Source organism: Microtus ochrogaster, chromosome 18 (genome assembly GCF_000317375.1).
Source record: "Microtus ochrogaster isolate Prairie Vole_2 chromosome 18, MicOch1.0, whole genome shotgun sequence".
Lineage (NCBI taxonomy): Eukaryota > Metazoa > Chordata > Mammalia > Rodentia > Cricetidae > Microtus > Microtus ochrogaster.
In genome coordinates, this window is record NC_022020.1 from 48251153 (window position 1) to 48272452 (window position 21300).

The window sequence follows — 21300 nt, forward strand, 5'->3', positions numbered from 1 at the left end:
GATTGAGGGAGCCATTGTGGGGCTAGCAAAATATCTGGCACTAGGAAAATTCCCAGGAGCCCATAAGGATGACCCCAGCTAAGACTCTAAGCAATAGAGGAGGGGGGCAGGGCTGAACTGGCCTTACCCTGCAGTTAGACTGATGAATATTTTAAAAGTCCTATAGAACCTTCACCCAGCAACTGATGGAAACAGAGGCAGAGACCTGCATTGGAGCACTGAACTGAGCTCCCAGAGTCCAGTTGAAGAGTGGGAGGAGTGAGAATATGAGCAAAGAGGTCAAGATCATGATGGGTACAGCCACTAAAACAGTTTACCTGAGCTAATGGGAGCTCACAAACTCCAATTGGAGAGGGAAGGAAGCAGTATAGGTCCAAGCTAGTCCCTTTGAAAGTGGGTGACAATTGTGTGGCTGGAGCAGACTGAGGGGCCACTGACAGTGACTCCAGGACTTATCCCAACTGCTTGTACTGACTTTTGAAGAGCCTATTCTCTTTGAATGGATACGTTGTTCAGTCTGGATATAGTAGGGAGGGCCTTGGACCTTCCTCAAAGCAATGTGCCTTGCCCTCTTTGAGGAGTGGATAGGGGGTGGGGCAGAGGGAGTGGAAGAAATGGGAGGAGAGGAGAGAATGTGACCTGGGATTGATGTGTAAAATGAAAGAAGATAGTTTGTTTTCTTTAAAAAATAATTTAAAAGTGGAAAAAAGAATATAGGTTATAGATAGATGGAATTGCATCAAGTATTGAAGAAGCATTCCTTCCAAATTAGAAGACAATTTTTAGTATATATGGATATACTAGTACCTTGGGTGGACAGTCATTTAAATTGGTCTAGACCTTTCAAAAAAAGAAAAACGGGCAGATACGATGTGTAATTTCTCAAAACTTGGTTAAAATCAAATGATTTAATTTCAGTTCATTTTTTCAGTGATTATGCCATTTCATTCCAGCAAATGGAGCCCATATGCCAGTGCTTAATGCTCCAGTTCTTGGCCAGAACACAGGCCCTCCTCTTCACCCACACTCTTTCTCCGAGGCCTTATAGCAATCTCTCTCCATCACCGTCAGGCATTTATTTGCCAGTGTGCTGAGGGCACCGAGTCATCAGTTGCTGAGACTCCGCGAAAGGGAATTGGAGGCAGGGTTTCCTAATGTCAAGTGAAAAGCTCCTGCGTGGGTCAGCTAAGGCACTGCTTCTGCAACCTCCTATCCCAACCAGCCAGAGAGAGTGGGCCAAAGTGGTGTGAGTCAGTGTTGGTAGCCAGGAGCTGGCAATCTTACCAAGGTCACCCCTTTTCACCACGGGCTTTTAGCTGAGCACAGAGCCTCTGGTAACACTAAGCTGGGAAAACACGAAGCTCAAACTCATTCTCGAATTCAGTTTCGTCTAATGGCTTCTTCCCTCTTGGTAGAGAGCAGTCAGTCTGTTTGCTTTCTACCACCCAGGCATTTTATTGCTGTTCATGTATTGCTACTGAGGCTGATGTTTTCCCTGTGGTAGAATGAACGATGGGATCACATGGATTCTGACTTCACCTTGCCTTCTGCCACTGAGTAGCCGGGTGAGCCTTGACAGGCTGTTACTCTCCAGTGTCTTCCGTTTTTCATGATACATTACCAAGTCTACTCATCCACTCAAGTTCACTGGATAGATACATGGATGAGCTTTGTTCAGTGGGCTTTGATGTGTACAGATATGCTAACGGCAGGGGAAAGATACAGTCACAAAAAAAAAGAAAGAGAAAGAGAGACAGAGAGGAATCCAGAGAGAAAGTAGTAACCACAGTAAGTTTAATTAGAACATAATAGTTTAATTAAAATATAATTTTTGGCCGGGCAGTGGTGGCACTTACCTTTCATCCCAGCACTTGGAAGGCAGAGGCAGATAGATCTCTGTGAGTTCGAGGCCAGACTGGTCTACAAGATCTAGTTCCAGAACAGGCACCAAAGCTACAGAGAAACCTTGTTTCAAAAGCCAATATATATATAATTTTTGAAGTATAGAGGAGTGACCAACAAGTTCAAGCTATGACGACTATACACACTGCTTTTTTAATGTTCCAGGTGTGAAGTCATTTCTGACCTTTGTGCTGTCCAATCTTCTATTTATTCTCTAAATTCCCTTAGTCTATCTGGTCCAGGCTCTCTGGTTTCCCAGCCACCTCTCAGAGCTCACTCCCCATGGCTTCCTACTATGACAGCTTCCTCTACCATCTACCTCTTTCCTGCCTACTTCTGCACATGCTGAGTAAACTGCTTTTTAAATCACCCATTTATACAGAACAACAGCAATAGAGTAGTACTCTCCTCTAACACTTCCCCTTTTCAAAGATGGTAGCGCAAAGCATTTAAGTGATACATACCCAAGAGCTCATTGCTGAGTTGTCTGTATCAACAGCACAGTGCCCAGTTCAGAGTAGACTAAAGAAAGCTGTACCAATTCCCACTTCCTTTCCCAGCTCTCTGGGCTCTCTGGGCCTTCTTTCTGCTCCGTTGCAGCCCACTAGCCATGCCTTCTCCCTTCTCCTGCCACTTCCTACTCAACACCATGGCCTAATTCACGGACTGCCTCATCTGTAAGAGTTAATCCAGGCTATTTTGAGCTCTTTCATACATTTTCCACAAGACCTAGTTCTCTGAAAACATCAGCCATAATCTTCCTAGATACTTTTGTATCATACTGAAGAGAAGTGTTCAAATTACTGAGCTATCTCCACATGAGCCAATGACTACCAGTAATAGCAGGAGGTAAAAGCGACTGTCGCTTGAGGACAGGAGATAATGGGAGTGGAGTATTGTTACTAAGAATGTAATAACTTCAAGAATGTAAGAGATATTTGTGCTTATACCCATGTAAACCAACTTTTATTTAGCACCCACCGTGTGTTGGGCATAAAATTAGATGCCAATGCTGCAGACTCTTCATTGATGTGTTGTGTGTCTGTCTTCCCCATTGGAGCCCCTAAGTAGTAATTGCAGCCAGTGGTGATCTTTCATGTAGATGAATGTGCTTTCTTAATCAGCCAGAGAGACTGTGAGACTCTATGTGGGTGTCCCGGGGATTAACAAAAGCATCACATTACCAGGACATCTGGAAACCCCAGAACTCACTACTACACCCTGTGACCCCCACCTCTGCCCTTTCTGGGCAGATATAAACTACCCAGGAATGATTTTACAACATAGCCTACAGTCAAATTATTATAAAACCCCTTGAGGGTCTCATGGAAAATATATCACCTTTTTCTTTAAAATTCTGGATATCTCCACAATTTTTTTTTTTTTTGGTTTTTCGAGGCAGGGTTTCTCTGTAGCTTTGGAGCCTGTCCTGGAACTCCCTTGGTAGACCAGGCTGGCCTCAAACTCACAGAGATCCGCCTGCCTCTGCCTCCCTAGTGATTACAGGCATGCGCCACCACCGCCCGGCTCTCCACAAATATTTTAATATGCTTCTGAGAATTTAATTTATAAGACAAAACTCCAAAGTAAACAAAACTTTAAAAAATCCCCACCTTAATACAAGATTATATAACATTCATTTGTGATGAAATTTCTAAAACCTTTCTTGTTGCTGTGCCTCCCAGTTTATGACATTGATTTGGGAGTCATACTATACATTCCTGGTGCCATTTCTGTCAAAAGAATCATTCATTTCAGAAAAAAAATTTTTTAATGTAAAATATTTTAGCATAAAATTTTCTTTCCCTCAAGATATCCCTATGGAAACTATACCATTATTTGCAACCAAGTACATATGATCTCAACTTGGAAATATTAGGGAAATATTATTATTTTAGCTCACACTCAAACACTAAATCAAACATCAATTATTTCAGCTGGGCATATGGTGTACATGTTTGAGCTCAGTACTCAGGAGGCAGAGCAGGCAGATCTGTGTGAATTTGAGGCCAACTTGGTCTACAGAATAATTTCCAGGCCATCCAGGGGCTATTTAGTGAAACCCTGCCTCAAAGTAAATAATCAATTATTTTGCCCAACAGAAGTTTATTTATTATTTGACTCCAATGTTGGGCATTGTATCCACCATCAGGATTGTGAACCCAGCCTTCTGTTTTCTATACAAACCAATTCCAGGGATAAAAAGCATACTTTATTTGGAAATTGACTGGGGAAAGTACAAAATTTGCTCTCTGTGATGTTCTTATATTTTAGCATATGTTATAGGGGTTGATACTTTTTCTAAAAGAAGGTAAATTAGATTAAAATCTTGATTTCAGCACTTACTAAATGATCTTAGGCGAGTAACTTGAGTCCTTGATCTTTAGTTCCCTTATCTATAAAACTGAAATATTTCTAGAGCACACATACACATACACACATACATATATTATTTTAAAGCATATGATACAAACATGTATTTGTAGTTACAAAACTAAATCAGCCTGTTTGGTCATAACCTTGAGTTAAAAATGGTTATTATGTTTTCAAGACAAAACCAGAGAGTAATAATGACAAAATTAAACCAAATTTACAAAGACATGTAAAAGGCTACTGAATACAGATGCCCAGACTTGCTGGAAAGCTTTACAGACACTAGAAAGTTTAGCAAACTCTGTCCTAGGATAGAATGCCTGTGTATGAACCCATGTGACTCCCTCCAGTGGTCTTGAGTAACTATCTAGGTTAGATACCCAGTTTCCTTCATGTGCCAAGTAGATCATAATCCTGGGCAGTTTGGATGCTCAACTTACTAAACCTGGATGGAGGTGGCGGTCCTTGGACTTCCCACAGGTCAGGGAACCCTGATGGCTCTTCAAGCTGATGAGGGAGAGGGACTTGATCGGGGGAGGGGGAGGGAAATGGGAGGCAGTGGCGGGGAGGAGGCAGAAATCCTCAATAAATAAATAAATTTAAAAAAAAGAAATAAAAAAAATACCTATGCTAAGATGCATGGAGCTTGGTGTATAAGAAAACATTCATGAAATGCAGGGTTGCCCTTTATGTTGTGTGACTGGGTCTTGGTTTGTAGCTCTAAATGGTCTGGTGCTCACTATACAGCCCACGCTGGTCTCAATCTCATGGCAATCCTCCTGCTCTTGTCTTTCAAGTGTCAAGATTATAGGCGTGAGCTACTATGCCTTGTGAGCCTTTCTTCTCCTCCTCTGGCTCATCAGCACATTTTTCTTCTTCAGAAGGAATTTGAATTAAGTGATGCTGTGCCTATCCCACATCTAGTGCTTGGTATGGTGCCCTGGCATGGCATTTAGTCAACTAATATTATTTATCATGGATTCTGTCATCACCATCAATGTCACTCTCATCGTTTTCAGAGCTTTCACACAAACCATCTCTCTCGAATGGCACAGCAGTCTAACAACTGGCGTTACGATCTCAGTCCAAGGAGCAAGAGATTGACACGTAAGAGTGATAGAGGGAGATGCCATAAGAAGCAGAACAGGGCGCACGACATGACCTTTGCATTCTGTATTAGTAAGTCCCTTCCTACACTGCGCTACCACTTCATAAAAATGATTGACGATCTATTGATTGCCTGTTTTCTTCCAGCGTTAGCTGTTGAATCCTGGGAGCTTGATGAGGTAGACACACATGAGTATTCTTCCTTGGCAGGGCTCTACACACAGGAAGCTGGGATAATTGCATTCCAGTAATTTGGCCTTGGGACTGCATTTGTAACTAGCTAACGCTGATGGCCAAGCCTGGTGGAAAAAGCCCTGACCGCACAAACACGAGCATGATGCAGAGGCTCATTGTTTACGCTGCAGTGAGTGGTCCATTAACAATAGCCAGCCGCTTTCTGATGGTTCCTGCCCAGGAGATGACTGGCTTCAGAACCTGCCAGGTCCCAAGCTGCCACCAGGAGCGAACAGGTGCCTGGAGTGTTCAATGAGAAGCCAGGGAGGATTGGACAGCTTAGCTGCTGCAGTCGCATCCGAACTGCTTTTTGACTTGATTTGGACGAAAGACTTTGTTTGAGTGAAGCACTCTCAGATTGGTGCTTAAACAAAACAATTAAGAACAAGTGATATCGATATAGCTTTGGAGCAAACTCCTGATTATAAAAGTTGGGGGGGGGGTTTAAAGAAAGTATAAGGTTTATGAGTGAGACCCCCGGAGCCATGCTGAGGCCAATGAACAAAGCTATATTAAAGTACTAACTGTCAGGCTGTTGCCAAGAGAAGGAAGAGCAGTCCTAATAAAAGGGAGTCTGGGTTTTGATAGGATGGTCTAAGTTGGTTGGGCAAGTGGTGGAAGACCACTTAGGGGAGGGGCTGCTGGGAACGAAGGAGCTGTCATAAGTAGAAATATCTCAAGAGGACCTTTGGTTGTTAAGACAATGGGACTCTGTGCTCGTGCTGCTCTTGCTGAGATAAGGGTCAGATTCCTGACGTGTGTGGAACACGCAGTTTCCATTTCCACAAAGGGGCAGGTTCCCACACGGGTCGTCCATCTTGGTGGCTTAAGTGGCTCTGTCTTGGCCAGGGACTTGGGCCAGCCTCTTATTGACAATGGAGGGTGTACCAATGGTCTCTTCTAGCTGGGCAGGGGAAATGAATCTAGGAACAGAAAGGTAGGGCAGAAAAGTGGCCTCTGCTTCAGGAGACCTAAGTGCGGATATGGAAAGAAGATAGACAGGCTAGGAGCAGCTGGTTAGAAGGATGGTGGGTGATTTGTTTACCTGGTTTTGCATACATTTGAGGAGGGCTAGGAGGAGGAGCCAAGTAAAAGGTCTTAGAAAAAGCAGGAGCCATGGCCAGATGCTACCTAGCTACTGAAGACATTCCATGGCCCAGAAGGCTATGAGTCCCCATTGAGCTGTAGATGGCTGGCTTTGGTTTGGAGTTTTTAGTTTTCATTTCTACCTGGTCTGATTGGTTGATATAATGGCAGAATTCTTCACTGAGACAGGCTTCTCACTTTCTTTCTGCTGTCAAGAGGTCTAAGGCTCACTGATTTGGAAGGTTATCTTTAGGTAGAGAAGAGAGGTGTTGCTGTAGTATTCGGAGACTCCTCGCTGAACTCTTGGTTGTTGTTATTAGTTCCACCAAGAGCTAATCACAGAGAATTCCAGGTGATGCTAACCACCACAGGGAGGTAAACAATCAGCCCTGTTTGAGAGTGTTAAAGAATGCAGGAGCAGGAATAGTTCCCACTCAGTATAATATGTTTTATTTATTTATTTATTGTAATATGTTATTCTTACAGTCACTGGGATGCACAGACCCTTCTGTTTGGGGCTACTCGGGAGAATAAGCTGGATCCAAATGAGAAGACACCAGTTGGGAGGGAATGCTGGTTAGAGAAAGAAAGGTTTTCTATAAATGGAGCCAGCACTCACTAGTGTCATGGTGCTAACAGTTCATTAATCTTGCAGGAAAGAAAGCGATCAGGAACAGGGTGAAGGGAACACTGAGCAGGAGAAATTGAAAGCGTCACTTTTAACCCTCTAGGGCTGTAATTCCCATCTCTTATCTGATTAGCCTGATTACCCCATCCCCAACGGCAAGCCTTTTTATTAGCCTTCCCTGTGCTCTGTGCTGCCTTTTGGACCCTTAATCTCCCTTTTAACCTCGGGATCTGCTCTCATTGCAGCATATGTGATCAACTTACAGTTTTCACCATGAACTTCTTCCCTTACTACCTAGAGACAGCCAGCTCCTGCATCAATGAGGACGCTGAGCCAATCATTAAAATTACCCATATGAATCTTTAGAAGCATATCTGATGTCCAGGACAAAATAGACGATGTATACTCTGTGGTTAAGGGTTTAACTGTGTTAGGCTAAGCGACCAGCATCTGCTTTTCAAGATGGTGATGAATTTTGCTTAGGACCAGCACTGTGATTTGTGCTCCAACATTTGCCCAGGGGACGGCTGTCAAGGAAGAAACCAAAGCAGGTAACCTAAGCCTAGTGGCCAAGTTGCCAAGGTGGTCTTCTCTTCTGAGGAAAGCCAATTTAAAGTATTAATATTTATGAAACACTTTTGTGTTTCTGTGAGTGCCTCCAAAAAGAGTGTGACATTTGACGTACTGTGAGCTGATTGTCTAGGACTTCCTCCCTGTAACCGGCCACTCTCTAAACCTTGAACACAGTCTTTAGCCATTTCACAGCACCAGTGTCCAAGACAGCTGTTACCACCATGTTTGTCTGGCATAGTTCTGTCTCAGATTGATAGCCTTATACCTGCCTGTAATAAACATATTTCAACACACAAAAGGTAACACTGACCAGTTAACATCTGCTCCTGTGCTCATTCAAAGTTTTCTATGCTGTCTGGGCAGGGAAAGGCCTAGGATTTGTGACTCTCTCCTGTTCAAACACTAAAAGCTGGGTTTGTGGTATAGAGAGAGTAAGATGTTGGATACGCAAGAGCTTATAGCATATTATTTGAAAATACAAATATGAGTGGCAATTTCAACTAGTAAACTGCAGCTTCAACTTGATGTGGTTTTTAACATGACTATCTTTTCACTAAAAACTCAAACAAATGAAGATATCAAAAAACTACACTGCTAACTTAGGAAGGTTTACATGGACTATAGAAAAGCCATGTACTTAAAATTGTATAATTTTTGAAAATCTGAGCTTTTGTTATGCTGGCATTTAAGTCTCATCTTAAGATTTCTTTGACATAGATGGCAAATAAAGCCCATTTTGGTGTGTAGTTTAAAATAGTATTTATGAACATTCTATCATCTTCTGAGTTTCCTTTTCACAAAGAAACATTATTTCCCCTAATATTTTCAGACATATTCTCTCAAATTTTCTCAGTCATATGACTGATTAATGTTAGATCTACAAAAGAAATTATTAGGTGATGAGTTTCCAAGAAAATATGCAGAGGTGACCCTCATCCTCATAGAAACTTCAATCCTGTAGTTTGTGGACCATGTGGAGAATCATGAATTTCCTCCAGGGAATCATAACTATAGACAAGAAAGGTCAGAAAAATATTTTCAACAAGATAATAGAAGAAAATCCCCAAACATATGTCTATCCTGCATAGACAGGATCAATAAAGAAACTCCTCATGGTATATAATAGTCAAAACACTAAATGTATAGAACAAATGAAAGATACCAAAAAGTAAAAACTATAAAAACCAAGTTACACAGAGCATCAGGCCCATCAGAATAACAACTGAGATTTTAAGTCTAGAGAGACTTTTAAAGAAAGAAGGATTTAGACTGACGGTCTACAGGTTCTGGAAGACTACAGAATTTATATGGATCAAAACTATCAGTGATAAACAAAGGATAAAGAAAAACTTTTCACAATGAAGGCAGGCTAAAGGAATGAATGCCCACCAAGTTAGTTCTGCAGAGGATACTGGTAGTAATATTTCAAACTGTAGAAAGGGATAAGTATATCACCAAGAACTGAGTGGGGAAATGATATCAATGTTGGGTCAGTGATTAAACAAAGGAAAACCAAGAAAACAAAGATCACAACATCAATAAAATGACATGTGTTGATTCATCAACATGCATCTTTCAGTAATAACCTTGAACATTCAATGTCTCAACTTCCCAGAGACTGAAAAAAAACTCAAAAGATCTCCAGATATCCAAATAACTCTTGATCATTAAAATCACTGCTGAAGGTATCACCATCCTTGATTTCAAGTAACAATCAGAACAGCATGGTTTTGTCATGAAAATTAGACATAATGATCATGGAAACAGAACTAAATATCTAGATAAAAAAAAACCCAGGCTTTTACAACCATCTGATTTTTAACAAACAGCCACCAAATATGCACTGAAGAAAAGCAGCATCTTCACAAACGGTGATGGAAAACTGGATAGTTCTGTGTAAATGAAACTAGATCCTTATCTCTCATCCTGCACAAGATTTGACTCTGAATAGATCAAGAACCTCAACAGAAGATCAAGCACTCTGAATTGGTTAAATTAGGAAGTTGGGAATATGTGTTAATTTATAGACACAGGAAAAGACTTGCTGAATAGAACACCAATGGTACAGGAATTCCAACTGGCAATTGACAAATGGGATCTCATAAAATGTAAAAGCTTTTTACAGTAAAGGACACCATCAATCAAGTGAAGAGGCAAATAGAAAAAAAATTGCTGTCTAGAGAGAGGAACAATGTCTAGAATATAAAATGAACAAAACAAAGCAAAAACAAAACAAACAAAAAACCAAACATCAAGAAAACAAATCATTCAATTAAAAAATGGGTCATGGAAATAATCAGAGATTTCTCAAAAGAGGAAACAAAAATGTTAAAGCAATTGTTTTTTGCTCAGCATCCTCAGCCATTAGGGAAATGTAAATTAAAACTACTTTGAGAAGATTTTATTAAAAAGACAATGTAGGAAGCCACTTGTTTGTTTCCCAGTTGCCCAGACTCCCGAAATAACCACACAGAAACTATATTAATTAAACCACTGCTTGGCTCATTGGCTCTAGATTCTTATTGGCTAACTCTTACATGCTAATTTAACCCATTTCTATTAATCTGTGTAGCACCACATGGCTGTGGCTTCCTGGCAAAGTTTTAGCATGTCTGACTCTGGCTGGAGCTCCATGGCTTCTCTCTGACTCTTCCCTTCTTTTTCCCAGCATTCAGTTTAGTTTTCCCCACATAGCTCTGTTGTATCCTATCAGGCCAAGCCAGTTTCTTTATTAACCAATGGTATTCATAGCATACAAAGGGGAATCCCACATCAAGACAGTAAACTATGGCACGGATGTAGAAAAGAAAACATATTCACTGTTCATGGGATTTCAAACCGGTGGAACCACTATGACTATCAGTATGAATTTTCTTAAAAAAAGACTGAAAATAGGTCTCCCACATGAGCACACCCCCAAAGGACTCTATGTCCTTCTACAGAGACACTTGTTCCTTGATTCTCTATTTTCAAATTTCTGGTAGAAAAAAAAAAGAAAGTTCCACTGTTTTTATTAGGAAAGCATAGCAGTTTAGTGCCCAATATTTAAAAATTGTAATTATTTAGTCTGGGCAGCTAATATACATACATATCTTACCACCTAAGCTCTAAGTGGTATAATTAGATATTAAAAGGATAGTAAATATACTTATCCTACATTTTCATATTTTAAATCCAATGCCAATGTCTATAAAGCAGTGCTTTAAACACACTACACGGAATAACCACACTGTGCAATGATCATACTCCACTCAATACTAAGTCTCCATTGGGAACAACTGGATATTCATGTAGGTTAAACTGAGCATCTACTAACCTTTCTGTTTTCTTTCTTTTTTTCTCCCAATTTATGCTTGACTCTTTCTCATCTGTGGCTGTTCATCTGTGTCAAGCTTCCCCCTGCTCTTCTGCAGTAGACCTGTTCCCGTCTAAACCCTGAGCGTGTCCTGCAAGGCTGTGTGAGTCTGTCCGGATCTGTCCATCCATTGCTTCATGTAAAACATAATGCGTGTTCATCCTCTGGCATCTCTCAAGCAGGCTGAGAGTGTACAGGGGGAGGCCTGCTAAGCCCAAGATGCCTTCTGCACCTTGATGGCTAATGACCTGAAGGCCAAGGTTCATATGGGATGAAAGGTTTGTTTTCTACCTGTTAACTTCTCAGTGGAGTTTTTTGTTTCTTAACTTTGCAAATCTTATGGGAAATATGCACTGTGGTGGACCTGAGCGCTAATATAACCATAGTCCTTATACCCATATAAAATGTTTTCTTATCTAGATTACCTCCCATGCCCAACTCTTTTTTTTTTAATCACCTTGACTGTAATGGGGGCCTTCCCTCATGTACCTCAACAAATCATTATGACTAAATCAAGGTAATGTTTTAAGATGTTTTAGGTATACTTTGGCTATATGGAACTTTCTTTTTTTCATATAAAATATTGAAAGATACAGATATTTCACATATGCCATCTGCTGTTGCAGCTTCCCCCATTGTCAACATCCCTCAACAGAGTGGTCCATTGATTAGAAACAAGCCTGCACTGATTTCTCATTTCCTGCAAGGGCCCATAGAAGACATTAGTTCTCACTCTTGGTGGTGTACAGCCTGGGTTTGGACAAGTGTGTAATGATGCCTATCTACCATTGTGGCATTTTATAGAACTACATCATCACTATACTAAAATCTCTGTGCTCTGTCTTTCGGTTCTTACTTTGAGCTTTACACTTGGCAGACACAGAACTTTCTATGCCCATACTTTTTTATTTTCCAGAATTTCATTTGGCTGGAATAACGCACTATCTAGCACCCATAGATGGGCTTCCTTAACTTAGTAATTTATATTTAAATTATTCTCATATACTTTTATGGAAATAGCTTATTCCTCTACCTTTGAATAATCATATTCCATTGCCAGATGTGTTACTGTTTTGATAGCTCAGTTACCTCAAAGCTTTAACAATTTTGAACAAAGCTGCTATAAACATCTGTATATTCTTGCAAATGCATAGAGACTTCTGCAAATTTTAACATAATGACTTGCTAGCGTCAGAGTTTTTCATATTTTTCCATGCATGTCATTATCTTGCCATCTGCAAGGTCAGTTATTTTTTTTATCTTTTTTCTAGCTGTATAACTTTTTGGTTGTATTGCATTCCCTAAAACTTCCAGCATGGCACTGAAAAGTAGCAATCAGAGTGGATGCTCTCATCGGTCCTGGTCTTAGCAGGAACTCGTGGTTTCTCCCATTAAGCACAATGCTGGTTGCATGTGTTGCGGGGGGGGGTGATCTTCATCAAATTGAGGAAGTTCCCTTTATTCCCTGCTTACTGAAAACATTTACTTAGAATGGCTATTGAATTTTGTCAAATGCCCTTTGTGGATTTGCTAACATGATCATCCATTTTTGCTTTGTTTAGTATTTTTCTGATTTGGTCTGTTGATGTGATAGATTATACCGACTTTACTTACCATTCTTTTCATGCTGAAGGTTGGACTCAGGTCTTATTAATTCCAGGCAAAGCACTCTCCTCCTGATACATGTCCCCAGCCTCATTGAATTTTCAAGCTAAATTTCCCTTGCACACTATAAATAAATAAATTTGGGAACCTGGTCAGTCATGTTCAACTTAGACTATGAAACCCAATATGGACAAGTTCAACAGAACCAACATATACGGGCTGCCCACGCATGCTTCAGCCTTGCCAAGGCATAAATTTCATACATTCATTCACAGTTCTTTTTGTACATTGTTAGCTTTTATTTGTTAAGACTTTCTTGAGGATTGTTGCATATATATTCATGAATAATGGCTACAGTCTCAATAAGGTTTGTACCCTAAAAGTCCACGTGCTAGGATCTTGGTCCTCAATATAACAGTATTGGAAGGTGATGGATAGAGGTGGGGCTTAAATTGGGGGGATTAAGTAAGGCACCATCCTCATAAAGAGTTAATTATTATTTCTAGGTAAATGTCAGATCCCATGGGACTGTTTAATTTCTAAGGGAACAGATTGCTATAAAGCGGTTCCAGCTTTCAGGGCTCTTCCTCCTCTGCCATCTTTTGTCACGTAGCTATTTCCTATGCAGTCCTTACCTTGTAATGATGGAAGCCTAGGGTTGGCAGGGGCTTACTCAATGCCAGAGCCATGGAATTGGGACTTTTCAGCCCCTTGTATCATAAGCCAATTACGTAATTTTATAGGTTAACCCATTCTCAAATATTTTGTTAGAGCAATACACAGTGGGTTAAGGCATTTTCTTTTGGCAGTGTCTTTGGTTCCAGCAGTAAAATCATGCTAGTTTCATGAAAAGACTCATTTAGGAGACAGTCTTTCTGTTTCTGTCTTTGGAAGGATACTGTAGATAAATAATATGATTTCCTTCCTCCACTTTTTAATAGAATCAACACTTCTGAAGCTTGGACTACTGTTGCAAAAGGTTATTAGTCAGGAGACTTCATGAATAGATACGCCTAGTCTAGTAAATTGATGTTCCATGTCAATTTCTTCTCTGTGAGTTTTGGTATATTTGTATTTCAAATAGTCTTTTTAATGTAGATTATCAGGGTTGTGGGCATTGACTACTTGATTACCCTTCCAATGTCTATGGGGTCTGGAGTCACCAGCATCTCTCTTCAATGTTTGGTGTAGTTGTTTGTGCCTTAAACTAGCTCTTAGTTTATCACCTTCTGTTTACTTTTTGAGAACATGAACTTTTGGTTTTATTATTTCTTCTTTATTGATCTTTTAGTCTCGGTTCCATTGAATTATGCTTTGACACTTTGTTATACTTACATTGAATTTAGTTTTTTTTTACGTAGATGTAACTTAAATTTGTGTTCTCCATATACAAGACATGTGGTATCTGCCTTTTTGATACTGATTTGTTTAGATTAGCATAATGATTTCTAACTGTCTCTGTTTTTCTGTAAATTTCATTTTTCTGACTGTCTAAAATTTCAGGGTGTGTACGTGTGTCTGTATGTGTGTGTGATTTTATTCCTCTGTTGATTAAACATCTAAGCAGGTTCCAGTCCTTAGCTGTTGCAGCTATACAGCAGTAAACATGGCTATTCCAGTATCTTCACCATATGCTGACTTAGATTTCTTGTGTTTTCTTTGTGTATACATCCAGGAATAGGATAGCTGGACCATATGGTAATTCTATTTTTTCTTGCTGTTTCTAAGAAACTCTATAATAAATTCCATAGTGGCTGGTTTTACACTCCCAGCAGTTTTGAGTGGTAGCTTCTCCTTCCCCCATCTTCACTATCATGTGTCATGTGCTATCACTTGTTTACTTGATAGCCACCGCGCTGATTGTGACATGAAATCTCAAAGTTCTTTTTGTTTCCATTTCCCTGGTAGCTAAAGATGTTAAACACATTTCTGAGCACTTATCGATCACATGTGCTTCTTCTTTTGAGAGATGCCTACAGACAAACCAGCCCATTTGCTGGTCGGATGATTTGGGGGTATTGCTATAATTGTTGTGATTCCTTATAGTAACATCTTGCTTAATGTGTAGCCAGTAATATTTTTCCATTTTATAGTCTGTCTCTTGACTCCTAGAATTGTTTCCTTTGCTATGCTGAAGCATCACAATTTCATGTAACCCAATTTTTCAGTTTTTATTATTGTTATTATTTCTTGTGCCACTAGAGTCAGAAAGTTTTTGCCTACAGTCTATCATTTAGGGAGACTGTCCTTCTGCAAAGTGAATGTCACAAGTATTTCTCAGCTCTCCCTAACTATTTTCTGGAACTAGTGAGTGGAACTAACAGAAGTTGTTCATCCCCTCCCTATCACTCAGTTAGGCACTTGGCTTTTCCTCGTGGCCAACTGTAGGAGTAGGCTGCTTGTTCTCCCGGCTGCCCAGAACCAAAATAACCACACAGAAACTGTATTATTTAAATCACTGCTTGGCCCATTAGCTCTAGCTTCTTATTGGATAACTCTTACATATTAATTTAATCCATCTTCATTAATCTGTGCATCACCATGAAGTCATGGCCTACTAGCAAAGTTTCAGCACATCTGTCTCCGGTAGTGGCTCCATGGCTTCTCTCTGACTCGGCCCTTTTATTGCCAAGCATTCAGCCTAGCTTTTCCTGCCTACCTAAGTTCTGCCTTGCTATAGGTTCAAAGCAGTTTCTTTATCCATTAATGGTAATCACAGCACATAGAGGGGACTCCCACATCAGCCAACCTTGTTCAAGCAACAATAACAAGCAAAACAAAACAAAACATGTTTGAGCTCTCTCTCACTCCCTGTCTGAAACTGCTGGATCTCCTGGGTTTTTTTTTCTCTCTACAGTGATGCTCTGAGCAGCCAGGCCTTCCCACCCATGATGGGTCCTTGGACTTTCCAGTATATTCCATACCTCTGCTGTGTGCATTTGGAGTTTGGCCCAGGGACCTGAGTTCAGTTACATGTCTAGGAAGAGTTGAGAGTTTTATTATTTATTTATTTAAGTTTGTAAAGTTTTTCACTTGTTAGACTAGAACCACAACACAGAAGCCAGGGAGAGCATTTTTCCCCCAGTTTTATAAACAATGATTTTTTTAAAAAAAAAATTTAAAACAGCATCTATAGAGAATAAAAATAGCTTAGAGAACTGTCTTACTTTGGTCCATTGCCTCCTTAAGTGAATATTTCATATAAACTTGGTACATTTATCAAAACTAGATAATTACCATTGACCATTACCCCCCACATCTCTCTCTTCTTTTGTTCTTTTTGTTTGGTTTGGTTTGGTTTGGTTTGGTTTGGTTTGGTTTGGTTTCTCTGTGCAGCTCTGGCTGTCCTGGAACTCACTCTGTAGACCAGGCTGGCCTTGAACTCACAGAGATCTGCCTGCCTCTGCCTCCCAAGTGCTGGGATTAAAGATGTGCACTACCTCTGCCCAGTCTAACCAGTACTTTGAATGGAACTCTATTTTTATTTACCTAATAGTAAATTAGTTTAAAAACAACTTTGTTCTAAGTTGTCATTTTATATTCAATTAAATTATCATATTCTATAATAATGGCCTAGGGAGTTATTCGAAATATTTTTTTCTAAGATGTTAGTTTGCTGTTGACTTTCTTCAAAGTACATTTGTGTTACATCAGTAGTCATCTAGTGCAGTCAGTTCAGTGACTGCCACCTCAAGCTCCCTTCCTGAGAAGAGTCTCCAGTCTCTGGTATTATGTGTTAAGGATTTCTATAGAGGTATGCACAACACCTTCACATTGCCAGAGTGAGAAGGCCGAGGGAGGAAAGAAAATTCTACAACTTTTTGAGAACTACCCTGGTTGTCAACTCGGTTTAAGTTTCTGGATAGCAGAAATCACTGAGTAACTGTTGGTTTTTGCTGTTGTTTTTCGGGAGTAGGGGTTGAAACTAGAGCCTTCTGTATGCTAGGCAAGACTCTACCACCGAGTTACATCCCCAATAACTCACCTTTGCTTACAGGAAAGGGTAGATCTCTACAAAACACACTCTCCAGAATTTCTTCTAGAAGGTTTCCATAGGGCATTTCCTATGGATATGAAATAAGTTAGTTCTTGATGTTAAAATTTTCCAGTCACTTTTTCAGAGAAAAGCCCAAACCCAGAAACAGCAACATCCAGAGTATTTCAGAGGGAGAGCTGTGTGGAGTAGATTGCTCTACCCAGCTCCAGTCCAGACCCATACAGTGCTGCCCACAGAGTAATTGATGCAGATGCTCAAGATGCAGAACTGCAGGGAATGGTGTAGCACCTAAAGCTTTGGGGAAGACCATTGGGATATGAGTTGCCACTACCATTTGTAACCAGTTCAAATGCCAGGCAAAGCAATTATGCATTTAGTAAGTATTTCCATAGACTGTAAGAGTTCTCATGCTTCATGAGGTATGAAGAACCATAGATTAAACGCTAAGAATGATGTTGGAGCACACTGCTGCAAAGTGCTCTGGATTCCAGCAGGTGGATGTCTAAATCTAGGCTCTGTGAATCATTGATTGAGCAACTCAGTGACCTTTAGCAAATCTTTCCCTCCCTGAGTTTCCGTCTTCCCACCTCTGAAATGTGGACGTTTAAAATAGCACTGGCATCATGGTCAATATAGGAACTACAATACTTAAAGAACAATTAATAGGATCAGGGGGAGAGTGGAAGTGTGTTATCTCTTAGGCCGCCACGAGATGTGCACTCTATCCCTCAAGAACCTGCGGAGGCCATACATAGGCTAGACCAAACATCCAACAGTGGCAGATAAAGCAGACAAGAATTGGTGAGGAACACTGACAGAGATGTAAGGCTAACGTCCAGCAACAACATTGAGAACCTTCCCAGCTGGACTGCAGCTGGGTGGAATGCTTACAGGATGACCAGTGAACAGAGCAATGACTGCCTTGGTAGGGAGGTGACATCTAAAGATCAGACCAGTCTCTGGAAAAGAGAAGGACGTGAGAATTAAGAGCATCAAAGGTGGTAGCAGAGAGGAGAACTTTGCCCAGAATAATGGGGCCAGATGCCATCACTGGTCCCAGGAATGGGCTGACTTGAGCGTCTAGCATGAGTCTAAGTTTGTAGCCTGGACACATCAGTACTCCTAGCCTCATTGTATAAGGATGCTCTTGGGATGGTCCTGCCTCCTTACCTGAAGTCTGTGCTCTATGATAGTCCTTGCTTCCATGTGTTTCCCTGGCTGCTCCTGGGTCCAGAGTGCCCCCACTGTTTCAACAGTGAAGTGTTAACAGGACCTATATTTTTGTTCCTCACTGCATATCTAGAACGAGACTTCTTCCCAACTCCCGACCGCAGCCACTCTATAGCTCTTGAACTACAGACTGGTCGGGGATCGTTTAAAATCACCTGTGCTGGGTGAAATGATGCCCACTCAGTTAGATCTACATCCTGTTCTCCAGGATCTTTGAACATGGTATGCCATGCGATAAGAGGTTGATTATGATGTGGCTGAACTCTGTGTTGTCTTGATGTGGGCAGGGTTCTCAAGACTGTCTGGAGGATCTTAGTAGTCACAAGTTTTCTTATAAGGAACGGGCAAGAGGACCAAGTCAGAGAAGGAGCATATAAAAGTAAAAGTAGAAGTTAACAAATTGACACCATCAGTCTAGGAATGTTGTGCAGGAATCCTGGAAGATGGAAATGGCCAGGAATTAATTGTCCTTCTGAAAGAAGGCAGATCTGCCAACACCTTCTTTTTAGTCCCGTGAGACTCATTTTGGATTAATGGGCTCTAGAACTGTAGGACTTGAAGTTTATGTTATTTCAAGCTTCTGTGTTTGGGGTAATCTTTTTACAGTAGAAACAGAAAGCTAATATTGCTCCCAATGTGCTGTGGTGTCCCAGTACAGCCTCGTCTATACCACAGCCTAATTTTCCTACAGCACATGAGGGCCTCGCTCTACTTACACCTGGGGCTGTCTCCTGATTGCACTTAAGACAAGGGCAATGACCCCTAGCACCATGGGGCTCTGCCAACAGTACACTTTGGGCCAATGGATGCCCCTCCTCTGCTCTGCTCCACCACTGTGGGTTTTGCCACTTGCTCTTGTTCTTAGCTCTGCCCTGATGCCCTCACTGGGTTCGTGTCCTCCTCATATGCTCTCTGCACCACCAAGGACATCACATGTTTGCAGATGTTCCCCCTGACTGTGGGGCTCACTAAGTACTAGCAACTCTGTGAGCAACAGCTGTGTCAGTTCCCCACCTCAGCTTCTTTCATGCCTGGCAGGGGGGCTGAGCCTCAGTAGATCCACAGGATGCATTTTAAAATGAGTAGTTGGGTTAATACATGCCCAGCATTTAAAAATCTTCTTTCTTTTTTTTTCCTTCCCCTTTTTTTTTTCTTCTTTGAGACAGGGTTTCTCTGTTTTGGAGCCTGTCCTGAAAAGCTCTTGTAGACCAGGTTGGCCTCAAACTCACAGAGATCTGCCAGCCCCTGCCTCCCAGGTGCTGGGATTAAAGGTGTGTGCCACCACCATGTGGCAAAAATCTCGATTCTTCATAAACATTGGGGAAAAAAATAACCCACCTGCCTCCATAGTATCTGGGATTCCAAGCAACAGGGCTCCGATCTGCTTGAGGATTTGATCTATTTAAATGGAGCTGCTCTTATTTTGCAAGCATCTTCAGGGAGAGTGTGCAAGGGCTGTTGCCCAGAGGAGGCCTGAGGCCCCTATGTACTAAAGTCTAAGCATTTCCTGGTGGTGCCAAGCTAGGCAGGGAGAAGCTGCACTGTGATGCTATTAATTATTGCTCTATCCAGGCTGCTCCAAGTTTGATACTAATTGCTCAGTGAACAAATTGCAGATTCAGGTAATCACCAAACCTAATGTGGCTCCTGTCATGTTTGAATAAATTAATACAGAGCAGACAGCTGCTTCTAGGCTGCTTGAGAAGCAGCAATGACTTTTCCCAGGTCATGAATCTCAGCAGATGCAACCACTCCCTCAGAGGGGTTGGTGTCTCCCAGGTCAGCCTGGCAGTTAGATCTCACACTAGAGCTTGGAGGCCTTGGGCATGCTGAGGGATGACAACCCCTCCCTAGGTGTGCCATCTCATCTGTTGTGCCATCTTGAAAGTTTCCTTCATCCCTGTGATCAGTTAGCAGCAGGCAACACACGTGTCAGTTCCTTGGGAATGGGATTCTGCACTAAACCAGGAATTAAGTGCTGGGTTCAACTGGTTCAAGTCCTGCCCTTAGACGTCTTATAACCAGGATATGGCTGTTACTTATTATTCAGTATCTGGCTGTCATTAACAAGAGTTTGATAGTAATTTTCTCATTTAATGGGTACAACTTTCCAGGAACCTTAGAACAATTCACACAACAAATGAGAGGCAGAGTTAGGGTTTGGACCCAAGCATTCTACCTCAAGAATTCTTAACTACCTCTACTTATACTTCTTATTCCTAACTATCCCATATCCCACTTCAACCTTAGGAAAGTCACATCTTCTAAGCTTGATTTTGTTCATGTGTGAAGATTCTGCCACCCACTATGTGCCCAGCTGCTTGGCAGATGTTAATTTGACCCTTACCTCAAAGGTGTCAGGTACACAGGAATAGCTGGCTTGGTCAGCTTATACAACTAGCTGATGGAGAGTTTGATTTTCTCTCAATACTTGTTCAATCTGAGGAGGTATGGATGTTCACAGGTATGCCTGCAGGCAGCTGGGGTTTGGGTGTTCTATGTCTGGCAGGCAAAGAAAAGCATGCAATCTCTTTAGCAATTAGCAACAGTTGGTTCAGTTCTGGAAGGCGGCGAGCAACTGTGGTCACAGCCTATTGTTTTAGGACTCCCAGGACGCTGTGGCTAACAACTCCAAAGGAGGTAACCTACTCATAGCACTGGGATCCCCAACTTCATGGCTTTTAGGAGCATCTGTATACAGACAGACAGACACACACACACACTCACACACACACATAAACATTCACACACTCACACATTTACACACACACACTCTCTCTCACACACACACAAACACACACACACACACACACACGATCCTCCTTCAGACCATGTGCAGGGTAGTCAGTTGGTACGGAGGCAGTTGAATACTCAGAAGGCGGTGTAAATTGTAAACAATCCCAGATGGGATTTTTTTTTCCAGAGAGTACAGATGAATGCCCCAAGATGGCAGCTGCCTGGTTTGAAGGACAGTCCTTCCGAACACGAGTTGTGTGCATCTTCCCTCCTCAATCAAGGTCACAGGGTGTAGTCTGGCATCAGAAACCACAACAGATAGTTGATTAACATTTTAGCACGGGCACCAGAGAGCTACTGTAAGGGCTTATTCAGGTCTAGTTTGCGACTGTTCGCGGGTTTATTCTGACAAGTGGCACAGGAACCGCTTTGGAAAAAGGAATCTGGGTCCTTGCCCCAGCTCTATCATTCGCT

General features: G+C 41.4%; 1 protein-coding gene across 4 annotated transcripts in view; it reads left to right on the plus strand.

The window, feature by feature from the left end:
- Positions 1–21300, plus strand: part of Htr4 (5-hydroxytryptamine receptor 4) — a 172106-nt gene that overhangs the window by 143666 nt on the left and 7140 nt on the right. Inside the window, exon 7 of one of the 4 annotated variants that reach the window (XM_026783582.1) lies at positions 11296–11361. The exons of the other annotated variants lie outside the window; for them this stretch is intronic. Within the exon in view, the coding sequence (XP_026639383.1) occupies positions 11296–11335 (40 nt within the window). The 3' untranslated portion in view covers positions 11336–11361. The remainder of the gene's footprint in view (positions 1–11295; positions 11362–21300) is intronic. 4 annotated transcript variants of the gene reach the window in all.